At 41.2% G+C, this 15246-nt stretch overlaps 1 protein-coding gene across 1 annotated transcript; it reads left to right on the top strand.

Annotated features, from left to right (window-relative positions):
* Positions 1–1120: 1120 nt before the first annotated feature.
* Positions 1121–15019, top strand: map1lc3a (microtubule-associated protein 1 light chain 3 alpha). Its single transcript, XM_050037734.1, has 4 exons — positions 1121–1311; positions 6273–6328; positions 9252–9358; positions 12557–15019. The coding sequence occupies exons 1-4, from the start codon at positions 1272–1274 to the stop codon at positions 12717–12719; spliced, it is 366 nt and encodes a 121-aa protein (XP_049893691.1). The 5' UTR covers positions 1121–1271; the 3' UTR covers positions 12720–15019.
* The last annotated feature ends 227 nt before the right edge of the window (positions 15020–15246 follow it).

Here is a 15246-nt window from a genome sequence, read left to right on the forward strand (position 1 = left end):
GATATGCCCATTCAAAGTTTGACATTTCAATCGGTTGCTATAGCGCCCCCCTTTGGCCAATTGATGTAATATTGCTTCATTGGCATCCTCCCATGACCCTCTACCACTGTGACAAATTTCACATGGACTGACCAAGTCAGTGAGGAGAAAAACGTTCACATGGACTGACCAAGTCAGTGAGGAGAAAAACGTGGAACACACACACACACACAGAGTTTTCGTCATTATATAGTAAGATATATAACTTTATATATCTCCGAAGGAAAATTCAGTTGTCCAGCAGCTCATAAAGACAAAAACAACCACACTTCCCCTCATCAACAACAACAACAACAACAACAACAACAACAACACACTGGTATCAAAATAGACATAAACTAAAAGATAGGGATGGGTACCGTACTCCGGTATTGAACGAGCCCCGGGGCTACATTCTTCAAGACTACAGTATTGATAAGCTCTGACCTTAACGGTTCTGCTATCGGTACTGGAGCAGTCGCTTTTTTTTTTTTTTACAAGATAAATGTTATCTTGCACATTTATCTCACCAACTCCGTCAATTATCCGTCATTGTATAATAATTTATGTTCTTAATTTGTTTTTTTTCTTCCTCAAAAAGTATCGATAAGAGTACCGTTAAAATACCGAATCGATAAGCAGTATCGATAAGCGTAGTACCGTTAAAATCTTAACGATACCCATCCCTACTAAAAGATGTACAACACTATAACCAATTCCCAGAAAACGAGAGAAAGTCACGAGGGATCAAGGTAATAAAGTCATGTTTAGTGTATTTGTGAAGCTGTGAAGGAGCAAACAGCCTGAGGGTTATGAGACTGTGAACTTTACAACAACAAAAACACAGCCTGGTATGTCAACTACTGGCTTAAGTCTTGCATCATTTCCTGTCAGAACCAAAAGACACAGCACTGAATTATTTAGAAAATAAAAAAGTAGGTATAACACTCAAAGAATCATCAGCTTCAGTGGTGACACTGATTTAATGACCGTGATAATAATAACAGTGTAATAATACAGAAGCTCCGGAGTTAATAATTGGTGAACGTCCCCTTTAAAAGCCAGCGGATGACGTCAGCGCCTCGGTTTACTTGCTTTGTTTGTCCTCGAGCTGTTTTGGCTTCAGACAGAGAGCAGAGACGACCGGAGACACTCAACCGAAGAACCCTCCAGATTCTTTGTCGCCGTGTCGCGTTGGGAGCAGCTGAACTGCACATTCATTAGATAACAGCTGTGTAATTACTGTGACAGAGATGCCGTCCGACAGACCCTTCAAACAAAGGAGGACATTTGGTAAGAAACCACCAAGGCGGTGATATCTGTAAGCTAGGTAGTTAGCCGGCCTGCTAGCCACCTAGCTTACCCCGTCTGTTGACAAGTGTAGTTACATGTTGTTCACTTGTATGTTGTGTTATTGTAGCCGTTATAAACGTGTCACAGCTGGTTAAAACTCAGTGTCACGGCTCTGATTGTTAACGACATGGTGAGCTTCAGGGCTTCAAGTGTAAAGAGGACTCATTTCAGACAGATTTTTACTGCTAATGAAAGATGAAAAATAACATGTCAGATATAACTAATTCCCATCGACGCTGTGCACACAGTGTCTTCCACCCTGTGGTTGATCTCTTTGGCTTCTAATGTTTAAAGGCCATCTGGGTCACTGTCACATTAGCTTGGCGAGCCTTGAAGCTACCAAGGCCTGCCACCACCAGCGTTTACACAACTGGTTAAGCTAGCCTGACTACACAGGCAGTAAAGGTTTAGTGTTTGCTCTAAAGGAAAACAACTTGTGCTGACACATTACCCCAGTACACGTGTTCACTGATTTATGTGGTAATTTGATGCCAAACGACGGCCCCTGTGCAGGGAAGGGAGGAGCCCAGGCTGTGTCCATTGCATAATCTTGTTATACAAAGAAGTATGGGATAAGCTACAGTGTCACAGTGGATCGAGGGGGAAAAACTCAATTTACTGTGTCGTGTTCGGTTATAACCTCCTTATAAAGTCCTCACTGTCACCAGAGATAGTTTAAAAATCATGTTTCAGAGTGACTAGATTTATCATGTGGTTCACTGCTGTTTGTCTTCTGGTACACTCTGTGTAACTCTGTCCACTTTATGGTATTGCATAACTATAAAATACCTCGACCAGAGTGAACAGATTTCAAGTTAACCAGGTGGACTGTTGAGCTTAATTTGGAGTTAACTACAGGGTTCTCACACACTGTTTGATCACTTTTCAAGGACCCATAATAACATTTCCATGTGTAACATAAATACAACTGTGTAGTATACTTAAATCCAGATGTTGATGATATTAACAGCTCCCAGAGAGTTGGAATAAAGGCTGAGAGACACCAAACCGACTTCAGAGAGCTAGCAAGGCAGAAGGCCCCCTGCTGTGTCACCTGACGTTGGTGTCTCAGCCATAAAAGTTGCACATGAACACACTGCAAAGACAACAGCCAGTGGCAAAGCAGCATGCACGTACTGCACCTGCGTGAGAGGAAATAACTATCCACACCAGCAGACGGCGGTCATTTGAAATCATCATTCAAGAAGGGAACCTGATAGGGCTGTAGTCAACCAAAGAAATTCTTGGTCGACTAAAGTTGCACATAAACTTCAACTAATCGATTAGTCGTGGGGAAAAAAAATCTGCATGTTATTTTTACTTATGCGATTGTGTGTCTGTGTCACTCTGCAGTTACACCTCCAAAACACTAGTTGGCGGTGGAGGACTGTGTTAAATGCTGTAAAGTTTAGTTGATTCAAAACACACATTAAACACACATTAAACATGGCTTAATAGAGACAGTTTCAAACACAAGTACACAAATCAGCTTCACTATAACTCGCAGCATTCACAGACAAACACTTGTCTTTATCTGGACACATTTCCCCCACAAATACAACATGCTAACGTTATTAGCACAAGCCTATGGCATTTTACATTGTATAAGTTAGCCTAGCGTCTAGCGATCTTTTCCTTTTCTCATATAAAACCAGGGACAACAGCAACATGTAACAAAGGTAACGTCACATAATTTGGCTCCATTACAACTCACAACATTCACAGACAAAACAACTGTCTTATACTAAACACGTTTTCCAAGCAAATACAACATGCTAACATTATTAGCGCCAGCCTATGGCATTTTACATGGTATAAATTAGCCTAGCAACTAGCGAACTTTCCCTTGTCTCATATGAAGCCAGGATAAATCCCAAAGTATAAATCCCTGAAGGATAGATCACACACAAGACTTAAAATGCTATTTTAGTGGAGGCTTTACTGTCTTCACAATTTATTGTTTCTTATCTGTGAAATTAAAGTAAATCAAAGCTTTGTTTCCACTGAGGGAAATGGTTTCAGCTTACAGAAACAGACAGGAGGTCTGCGTCACCGTGACGCTGAGTGTAGGGTGGGCGAGTTCAACTTTCTTTCACAGGTAACTTAGCCTGTCCCCCTGCCGCAGGAAATAATGGATTAATCCTGGAAAGCTGTTGATGTAGCACTTTTCTCCTTATGAAAGTAACACGGCGATTATTCAACTAATGAGAATTTGGTCGGACGAGAGCATAGCGACCAAATAATCGACTAGTCGACCAGGAGACTACAGCCCTAGAACCTGAAGACTGTCTTGATGCTAGTTCGCCACTTAGCACAATAACAACACAAAGACCAAAGTGTATTTATGGTGCACTAGTGAACAATAACACGAACCATCATGCAATGTTTCTGCTTAAGAACTCAGTGGCGAAGGAAAAATAATCTGACCTTATGGAACAAGTTTGTTTTGGTCTCACTTCCTCTTGTCTTAAGCGCTTTGTTTAATTTTCCTCATTTCCGTTTCTCTTTTCTTGCGCTACACTGCCAACCAGAGTGACTTCATTCATTAACGGGCTCTGCTGATGCCGGTTCAACATGCTGAATCAGCCTGAAAAAAAAAAAAAAGCCGAAGGGGGCCGACGAGTGTCATTCTTGCGGGACACACTGCACCAACTGGGGCAACAGACACTCAGTGCGGCTGGCCTGTTGGTTAATTTGTTTGGAGAGTACAAAAAAAAAGATGCTCCATACCTTCAAACTACCACGGTCTAATTTAAGAGCAGCTGAAAACAAAATCAAAAGGGCCCATTAGTGCTCTAAGGGACAGTTGAAGGCCCCAGGCCATGTCAATTGCCTCATCTCAATTCGTAAGTAGTTTTGAGGCAAAGCCATGGAAATCTTCGGGATCCATGACCCTACATATTAAATCACCTATTTTAACTCTATTTAAACATAATTCCAGCTAATGGAAACGTACATTATGGTAAACAAAACGTCACAAATGGATGCATATTAGAGCTATGGTATGTCACCAGCTGCAGAAAATTAATTTGTTGTTAGCTACATATTACATGGAAGGTTATTCACGAAAGAAACAGTTTCATTACACACAGCAAAATGTCATGACTTATTCAAAACTTTAAAAGGATTTTAGGAATTCCATGAGCATGGAACGCTGTAACTTGAGTAATATCTTAACGAAGGTTCACAGATGTACTTACAGTGATACCAGACAAACAAAGTGTATTATACTGTATGGAACAACAGGGAGCATAAGGCCCTGTCTTGGTCTTGGCCCAAAGAATAATACTCCCTTTTTTAGATAGCAGGGACGACAGTCAGCCCTAAAGGCAGTTTATTTTAAAGAGGCAGATTCTCAAGAATTGGGTGGGACATTGACTGTTTTGATGCAAAGCCAGGGAGGAAATGACAGTGCAATACCTCAATCATGATAGCTTTCTGATTTGATTTGTTTAAATAGACTTTTATTGTAGCAGTCAGCACCGACCCTTCCCTTAGCTGGGGAAGAAAAACATCCCTAGACTTGAAACAAAGGAACCATTCACGCTTCACTGTGGCTCCTCAATGCCATCTGAGCTTTGAACCCTGCCAGTGTTAAGGAAAAAATACTGATGTTTTCTGGAATAGAGCTCCTCCTAACATCAGCGAGAGCAGTGTATTGTAAAATAGTCAGGTGGTTACAAGATTGTAAAGTGAAAGAGAGCAAAGCTGCAGGAGGAAAAGGCGACGTTCACACACAAATTATATGCAAAGTGGCGTATTATGTAAATTGAGTCCATACACAAAGAATCAAAACACGCTTAGCAAAACCAGTTTGCATCAGTGCTACGAAGATAGTCAAAGAATATGGATAGTTATAACAAGAGAAAAGACACACGCTGTAGTTATTTTTTAAGTAGGAGTTAGACTCTCTTTAAATCTTATTTGAAAAAAAAATAAAGATAGAGAAAAGTGTGAGAGAGTTTGCAGCTTTTACATTGAGGTTATATTTTAAAATAATTGATTTCAGTAAACTGCAACTTGTAATAATAAAATGGACGTGTAGTTAGTGACCAGTATCACTCAATATGATATATATATATTTTTTTTTAAAGGGAAAAAGGCTGCAAAGCTAGGCGAAGTTACAGTTGAGTTACCATTACAGTTGAGCTCTGCCTTTGTTGCTCAGTCAATGTAACGTTATTCTAACGTCATTGCAAAGACATTTTTTGGCATCTGTTAATCAACTCAGAATCATAAAAGATACGAATCACAGTGCCCCAGGATGAGTCCTAAATCCTAAGAATAGTTTACACAAATGCCTGGTAAGTGTATTAATGTGCGGCTGTGTCACTATACAGGCCCACCTATTTTAAAGTAGTCTACTTAAATGAAGTCATGGAAACGGGATAAAAATATGATAGAAAAGTTTTGAAAATTCATTGATAAATTGTGTGGGAACCCTGTGTTTTTCTTATTTACAGATTTTCTTGCTTTGTTTGTCTTGTCCCAGGGGAAGGGTTATTACAGACCCTCAGCTTGGTGCTGTTAGACTGACACATAGCTCACACTTTTTATTTCTATTGTGGTTATGTCTTTCTGTGTTATTCTATCATTGACTATTCAGACTACAATGGGCTTCGAATAAACTGGATTTAATTTAATAAAATACTACAAATAGTGACATGATTTCTGTACCAGTGACAAAGCTGCGATTCCCTCGCTGATTTTGGCTATTTCAGTTCAAAATGAGAAATGTATGCAAAGCCTGAGAGAACAGTCCATGAAGGCATACTGTATTTCTATTTTGGGACAAAGAACAAACAAGCCTGGATGCATAATTTAGGAGCTCTGTTTAAAAGAAATGCTCTATTGTAAAGTCAGGCTTGCTGTTGACGAATTGTGTCTTTTGTTGCCCACAGCTGACCGGTGCAAAGAGGTCCAGCAGATCCGTGATCAGCACCCCAACAAGATCCCTGTAAGCTGCTGTTCACATCTGATTTCAACGCACCACACTTCATTTCTCTTTAATGCATCAGCGTGCAGACTGTGATCCATATTAAGGTGTCTGTGTGCACTGGCATGTAAATGTACCTGTGGTTACTGGAGCGCAGGAAGCAGAAGACAGAGTGTGAGGCAGAAGTTTAAAGTAGAGAGCAACACAAAAGTGAAGTCAATGAATCATTCGACAAAACTGAACGATTTATGCTAATAATGCTCGATTAGTTTATCAGTGATGATACATCAGCCTAATAATAACTGCATAAGCCAATATCAGTCAGTGTTGCTATTCAGTAAATTAAGATTCAGATTTGATTTTACTCACTGACTTTAATCTGGAATGAACTATGTCTTTATGAGCAGACAACACACTTATAATATTTGATAAAGGTTCACAAGCACGTTTATAAAACAGACTGTGATCAAAATAAAATGCAAAGACAGGGATGTTTCTAAAACAAACAGCTGCACAACATTTAAATGAAATTGAAATAAAATGAATAGCAGGGCTGTACGTTAATGTTTTGCACATAGCACTGGAGCCACAGAGGTTTGAAGGCAGCACAGGACACTAAACTGTAACATGAGTATAAATGTATTAAGTAGTAGTACCTGTTTTCAACCTGGGGAAACAAGAGCCTGGAATAATGATGTTATTTCTCCTCTTTTTTTTTTTTTTAAACACTCACTCTGGACTTAAATCCATGTCAGGATATTTTTTTTATTTGTCAGGGTGTTGACAGGTTGTGATCTGAACTAGAGGGCTGCATTGCAACCCAAATCTTGTGGGAGCGGGCGGTTTGAACTTTGCTGTGGGCGGGAACGGGTGGCTAAAAAAACACTGTGGGATCGGGATGTAGCCTATAGCGACAGGATGCAGTTAACAAATGATGTGGAAAAGAAGCTCAAACAAGGTCTGAAGGCGCACTGAGCCCTCTAATTCCCAGCGCTCTCAAAGCTGGCACGTTTCATCTTCAGTATCCCCGCATCCAGTGCGCCTTCAGAGCGGGCCTTTAGTTTCTGTGGGCGCATCTTGGAAGAGAGACGCACGGGATTGGGACCGCAGTTGGTCAGCAACATTCTCTTCCTCCACAGCAGTATTATGGCCAAGTGATTCATTTGTTAAATTCATTCGTTAACTTTGTTTATTTTGTGTTATTTATTAGTGTTATTTGAGCCACTCACAGCCTACTCTCATTGCTATTTGTTAATTACATAAAGAGGCGTGATGATGCCGGTGTTATTGAGCATAGGCTTTATCTTTATCTCATTAATGTTTCTTATTCAGGTCTCTCTTAGAAAAGAGACCTTAACCTCAATCACTGCGTGATTATATAAAGGTAGAGGAGAATAGAATATGAAACAGCCTTTATTTAATTAAAAACTAAATGAAAACAACGAAACAGGAGCGCTATTCCTGACCAGTGCGTCAAAAGACATGCAGGCCAGGGAAACGAAACAAACAACCCCATGAATCTCTTTATTAATAGCCTATAAAATGACCTGTTTTCTCCTGCGGGACGGGAGAAGACACAGAATCAATGCATCTCTATTATTGTGCGGGAATAAATTCTCAGAGTTTTGCGGGAGCGGGCGGGAGTGGAACACACACGTTGCGGTTGCGGGCGGTAATGGTCAGAAATTCAGCGGGAGTGGGCAGGAGCGGGATGAAGGAAACAGTCCCGTGCAGGGCTCTAATCTGAACCTCTGAGGTTACCCTGCTCTGGAGCAGGTCCTCTAACTCATCATGTAGAGCATGCGCCCCATGTTGGCTGAAGCGTTAGCAGCGGCCCAGGTTGATTCCAACCTGCGGCCTTTGCTGCATCTCATCCCGACTGTCTCTTCCCCAATTTCCTGTCACTCTCCAGCTAAAGGCAAAAAATATGAACCAGCTTTGTCGTACAGTCCTCCAGATGGCTGTATTTTACAACCCCTTACTCTTTGTTTTTAAGCTAAGCTAACCGGCTGCTGGCTGTAGCGTTATAATTACTCTTTACAGGAAAGTGTATAGGGCTGGGCCATATGTCCTGAAAATAATATTATGATATGATAAGCGTTAAAACAAATAAAAAGTCTGCTTAGTTGATACATTTACATCACTTTACTGTAATTCAGCCTTTTAAATGAGGAAAAAAAACGTCATGCCATATCATGATACAACGATATCCAAAATCTAAGACGACATATAGTCTGATATCTCAACAATTATATGATATCTTAATGTTGCCCAGTCCCAAAAGTGTAATTTTCAAAATTACAAACTGTTCATTAAAGTGTAAACAGACAACCAGCTTGCCTTCCCTTTTCCTCAGAGTCCAGCAGCATAGACACAGGACACACCACATTTTGTTTTCCACGGTTACTTCATTTGTTCCACCATCCGCCATTTCCACTTCTGGGAATAGTAACTGCCAAGAACTTAAATTGATATTCTTTGGTAACTGAGCATAGCTACTGTTAGCAACCTGGAAAACAAAAGCACTGTCCTCTTCCTGTTTTGTTTGCGCAAAGGTTGATGCACCTACTTTGTGCCGTAAATTGAGCCTTCATTTTCCTGTGAGGTCGCACCCGGTGGCTGACAGAACTGCAGAGTGAAAGCGAGGCTCACAGGGAACTAATTTAAACACAGATGGTGACATTATTCTGTCGCTGTTATACTGTGCAATCAGCATTTATTTCATAATGATAAGACAAAGCTAAAGACTTGTTCCAATTTTAAGTTAACAACTATTGGTTTCAGCGTCACAGACCTGTTAAATTACAGCTACTTCTGCCACGTACAGAACAAACAGCTACATGTGAAGACATTTAAACAGATAGCATAATGTATTTCCACAAGTCTCTGATTGCGATGACTGTCGTGGACGACGGACTGACTGGTTGTTTTGTGGCTGCTGCAGGTGATCATTGAGAGATATAAGGGAGAGAAGCAGCTGCCCGTTTTGGACAAGACCAAGTTCCTGGTGCCTGACCACGTCAACATGAGTGAGCTGGTCAAGATCATCAGGTAAACAAACACATCCTAAAGCTCATACCTGCTGTATGAGGTCACTGCACCAGCATTAACACAAACACACACACATACACACACACTGCAGGTTATTATAGGTTGCTGAACTGGATACCAGTGTAGGTTAAGTTCATTGAGGTGTATGTTTGGTATGTGTGTATATATTTGGAGCTGTCTCTCAGCAGTGAGTGTTTTACATACCATCAGAGTAAGATAAAATATGTGTGCGTATTTGGCAGCTTGCTGAGGCTGCAGTCGACCAGTTTGTTTACAATCCTCAACACTGCTTCACAGCCAAAGGGGTGAAAATCACTTTACATTCAGCCATAAAATAATGGGCCAATAAATTAAGATTTTACTGTCCTGCGGTGCAGAAATACCATCATATATCTGTGGGGGTCGACAGGATTGTTGATCATTATCAGTCTTAAACGCTGATGAGGCAGAAATATAACAGGCACTTATTTTGGGGATGTAAATCAGCCATAAAAAGTCAATCTGACATTCATTTATCCAATTGCAATTTGTGCACAGTGGGCAAGGATCCCCTTTCTAGAGCTGAGAACGGTTGAGACCAAAGAGCATCGGCCCAAAAATGAAGGCTGGGGGTGGAAAGAGGAGACGGAGAGGAGGTGAAGCATGAGAGAAGTGAGATAGAAATGAGAGAGTAGAGGGACATGTGTGACTGCATTGATTCTGACGTTGCATTCACTCAGCTAATACAAGCCTCAACACATAGAATCGAGCCAGTGCTGTAAATAAACGAGGTTAAGTTCAGGTTCTGTGTGTGAAACCTGGTATACATTGTGCGATAGCAGGAGCAGAGGAAGCGTGTCTTTGTACCTGCAGGGCTCCAGACTGCGACTATTTAGTCACATTTCGTGACCATGGAGCACCACTGCGACTTGCAAATATTATTAATATATTGACAAGCGAGCTGTTAGTTTGTTTCCAGTTTACAGTGAATAAATCATTACAGATTTAAAAGGCACTGCAGTGAGAGTTTGACTTAGAAAATTAACGTGAGCAGAGGAAGCGAGTCTTTGCACCTACAGGGCTCCAGACCGCGATTATTTAGTCACATTTTGCCACCATTGAGCACCAGTGCACGCATCATAGATATATGAATTAGAGAGCTGTTAGTGTGTTTCCAGCACTCAGTGAATAAGTCCTCATGTTTAAAGGCGCAGCAGCAACAGCTTAACTTAATGCTAACTGCGAACAACAACTGTTGACCGGAAGCTTCAAGTTCACAGCAAAACAAATCAACATTTTCTGCCCAAGATGAGCTGGGTGCTTCAAAATAAAAGCACCAGTGGTTCCACTTTGATTCATTTAATTTTAACAATTTATTTATTAATTAACTGAATTACAACAGTACTTTATTTAGCTTAATTATAACCGTAGCTACTTTGTTTAACTTAATTGTTATTGTAGCTCATTTAATAATTTTGGATTTTTGTAGCCAACAGTACTTTGGAGATTTCAGAATACTGCGGTATATACCGTGTATCGCAGTATAACCCTAGAATATCATGATATTATTTTTAAGCTATATCATCCAGCCCTAACCTCCACAGTGAACTTTTTTCCCACATTTCCAAATATTTGCTGTCTAATTGTTTCTCAGATGTGAGGATTTGTTGCTATTCTTTTTTTGTCCATCACTGTAAATGGAATATTTTTGTTTTTTGTAGTTTGTCGGACAAAACAAGCAGTTTGAAGACGCGTACGAGTGCTGTGGGAAAATTAAATGGATATTTATAAGTGTTTCTAGATAAATTATTAATCAAGACAATGAATGGCAGATTAATCAATAATGAAAACAGTAGTTAGCTGCCGTACTAATATTAAATGAGAACTGCAGCTTGTAAGAGAGGTTGTAGTCTGCTTAGGTCTCGGCTGCTGATAATGTCCTGAAGTGGAAAAGGTCTCTTTTGACTGGACCTTGTAGAGTCAGTAGTTCCTGTCATTTTTGAGTCTGTTGCTTAAAGTTAAGTCCCTTCATTTACAAAATCCATTGTGTGACGCTGTTATCTAGAATATCTTAACATAAAAAAGAAGCAATAGTCAAATGAGCTTTAATTTCTGGAGCACCAACAGTAAGTGCAGCCGACAGTGATGAACGTTAATTTACTGGAATTAGAGTAAAACCGTACCTTTTCATCCATCTATATCCACCATTGTCACCATTAAAACATGGATGATGGTGAATAAATGGACATTAATGAAAGCACACTAAGCGACAGGTGGCAGCTTCTGTTGTTTAAGTAGGAGGCAGCTGTTTAAAATGAAAAGACCTCTGTACCCAGAAACCCTGCAGTTTAAAACAAAGCTTGACCCAAAGTCAGTGTGTTTAACATCAAACACTCACCTGCTGCAGAGTGTGTGGCTGTAGTTTCATCCTTCATGGAGCATCATGGCTGAGGTCCGTTTTAATCCACGTTGGTGACAGTGTTTTCTCAAACTCCTCCTGCAGCTTAATCCACTGCTACAGATTACTTTTATATGTTTAATAAGCTCCCATCATATTTTAGAAAGAACATGTAGGAATGTGCAGGTTTCCTCTGTCTGTGTACACATGAGTTTAAAGACCAGTGTGTGTGTGTGTGTGTGTGTGTGTGTGTGTGTGTGTGTGTGTGTGTGTGTGTGTGTGTGTGTGTTGTTTGCACACGTTAAAGCACCTGCCTGCTGCTCCGTCATTGGTCAGAACCTCTCTGTCCTCGCTCACTCATTGGCCATTGGTTCCCGGACATGTCACTAACACAGTCACTTCCTCAATCAACAAAGTACCAAGGTGCTTTCTGTTTGGCTAACGCAGCTCCTTGCCTTTTCATTCTTTGGGTGTCAGCAGAGATATGAGAGAGATGCATGGAGGAGACACGAGGATGAAGGTGTTGTGTTACCTCACAGGAAGTCCTTGATTCCTCCAGCAAAAATAAAATAAACATGGGGTGCTCCAATTGCAAAGAATCAAAACAATAAGATGGTACTTGAGTGGAGCTGTTGACAGCGTTGCATACTCGGTAGCGACAATACAACAGAGTATGGTTGTGTTTTCAGAATTTTGGCATCAACTTGGTACCAGACTATCAGTTCTCATGACATCTCTAGCAATAACTAGCAATGATACCTCCTCATCTCCTTAACTTCTCTCTTCCTTTCTCTCTTATTACTTCCTGCCCCTCCACACAGGCGTCGGCTGCAGCTGAACCCCACGCAGGCCTTCTTCCTGCTGGTCAACCAGCACAGCATGGTGTCAGTGTCCACACCCATCTCTGAGATCTACGAGCAGGAGAGAGACGAGGACGGCTTCCTCTACATGGTCTACGCTTCGCAGGAGACCTTCGGCTGCTAGGGAGGGGGAGGGGAGGGAGAGCGGGACATCTTGAGGTGCTGGGAGGACGGTGGGAGAGAGGGTGAGGGGAAAAGAGGAGGTACATGGTGTCACAACCGACCAGAAATCACCAAACTCCATGATTTTCTCCACTTTGTTGCATTGCAGGCCCACGTAGCAGCACCCGTCAGTCCGTGTACAGACACCCCTCGTCCCTCTCTCTGTCGTAGTCGAGCACCCTCTTCATATTGGTCAGTACAACACTAGCTACAAAAGCCAGAGGACATCCTGTGTGTCTCTCCTGCCCTCAGAGTTAGAATCATACCTGTGATAGCTCCGAGTGTTTCTAGTTTGATTTTCCCTCATGTTCTTTTGGTCCCACCCCGACTGAGTTCTCTTATTTTGAAAAGGTGGGACAAACCAACCAATGAGTTTGGAATCTGCGAGTAAACTCTTCATCCTTAAAACTACATGTGTATTAGACAAGCTAAACTTGAAACCAGGCAGTCGCTTGCAAGCCGGTCAGAGTTCAGGATGTAATTTGAAGCTGGGCTGATGAAGTCACTGACACTGCTCAGAGTTGAAACCCTCTGACATGTACGCGGGTGAGAACACTGCACAGCCAGGGTCATAACTCTGCAGCAGTCTGCTGTGTCAGTCTATATTCTCGTCGTCGCAGCAGCAGCAGTACAAACTAGAAGATAGGTCGGTAGTGATTTTTACCTTTTTAACTTTTTTAACTCACATTTTAGTTTTTTAATTATCGTCTTATGTTTGAGATATTTAGCTGTAGTTTAGTTTGTGTTACGTAGCTAGTTTGTTTGAATCATACATGTACCGTCAGCCTGAAGCTCAACTTGCCAACTCGCCACTGGCTACCGAGTAGCTGACAATCAGGCTAAAAAAAAAAGACTGTAATAAATTATTAGCATTTTACACGTGCAATATTTATCCCCTCTCACGCCCTCGCAGGGTCACACACTTTAAACGACACAAGCAGTGATGTCAGGTAACGCAACACTACAACGCCATGTAACTAACAGGTCGGTCAGAAGAGAAGTTAGCATCACACGCTGCTACGTCCTGTCAGCAAGGTCAACAGCACGTTAACTTTTTGCCCAGAGCATCACTACTCACCTGTCTTCCTGCACAAGACCCCGCCCCCCTCGTTATTTAACCACACACACATTTAACATCATAAACAGCCAATCAGGTGAAGCAGATTCAAAGGCCTATCCAGTAGATTTTAGTCTGTGCAAACACGAGACGTGCACCGTCCCAACAGTCGTGAAGTTAGATGCTTGCTTGTGGTTCAGAGGGATTGTGCTCAAAAGAAAAACATGATGAATATTAAATCTGACAATATTTGGAGACGAGCAATTATCTCGCTTGAAACTGACACAGTTGGTTTGGATCAGCAGAACAGGAGGGGACGCCGTCTCCACACGGGGAGGATTACATGATGTTTTGGTCTTAACACACTATGTGATTTTTATTTCCGTTTATTTCTGTCTGGCAGGCGCAGACGGTGAAGCGCCAATAGAACGATTGCATTTTGTATACTGAGCAGAGCTGACGCAGCCCCGTCCTCGGCAGCAGGTCATCAAATCCCAGTAAAGCTTTTCAGCTGAGGCGAGGTGAAATAAGGCCTCGCTTTGATATCACGTCTCCCCCTGCGAGGGTGGCGTCCCCTCACGGCCTCGTGTTACACAGCTTGTAAGAACGCCACGTTTGTCATGGTAGCATAGACTCGAGCATTAGACATAATAAAATGTATTTAATGTCGGAAATGAATGAGCTTCTTTTGCACATAAATTAATACGAATATAAAAAAGAGTTGGCATAGAATTTTTTTAGGAATTACTGTATCTATATAACAATTATCTCTTCTTTTTGTATCTGCTCCTCTTCTCCAGCGCATTGCTGCTCTCTACCTGTATGTTCGTCTGTCTGCCTTTGTTTAATGAGACTTTATAGACGGAAGGTTGTGATGCACTACAGACCTTGCATGTTCTGACTTTTTTTTTTATAAATGTATATTGATTTTACGCGATAGATATAATTGTATTGTTTAATATAGAAAAAGTCTTTTTAGATGTTTCCCAAACCAAAAACTGAAAATAAGTGTATGTGTATGTTTGAAACAAACAAACAAAAAAAAATGTGTGCGTATAAACGATCATATAATCGAGCTGTATTACAAAGTGTGTTTTTCTTTAGGCTTTCTGACATGGTCACTATTTGGAGGGGTGTATATAGACGCATTGCTACAACCTTATTCAAAGCATTTGCCAATAAATAAAAAAGTTGCCTTTAAAATATTTATTCTTGCCTTTTTTCCTGTTTTGCACTGATGAGGCAGTTAAGGCGCTTCATACGCTCACCGGCCACTTTATTAGGTACACCTGTCTAGTACCAGGTTGGACCCCCTTTTTAGTTCTTGGTGGCACAGATTCAACAAGGTGCTGGAAACATTCCTCAGAGATGTTGGTCCATATTGACATGATGACATCACACAGTTGATCCATGATGAGAATCTCCCGTTCCA

This window comes from Epinephelus moara, chromosome 24 (genome assembly GCF_006386435.1).
Source record: "Epinephelus moara isolate mb chromosome 24, YSFRI_EMoa_1.0, whole genome shotgun sequence".
Classification (NCBI taxonomy): domain Eukaryota; kingdom Metazoa; phylum Chordata; class Actinopteri; order Perciformes; family Serranidae; genus Epinephelus; species Epinephelus moara.

Coding starts and splice junctions, on each gene's coding strand:
- map1lc3a (XM_050037734.1), top strand. CDS start 1,272: ATGCCGTCCGACAGACCCTTCAAACAAAGGAGGACATTTG. Junction 1,312..6,272: donor CAAACAAAGGAGGACATTTG/GTAAGAAACCAC, acceptor TGTTGCCCACAG/CTGACCGGTGCAAAGAGGTC. Junction 6,329..9,251: donor AGCACCCCAACAAGATCCCT/GTAAGCTGCTGT, acceptor TGGCTGCTGCAG/GTGATCATTGAGAGATATAA.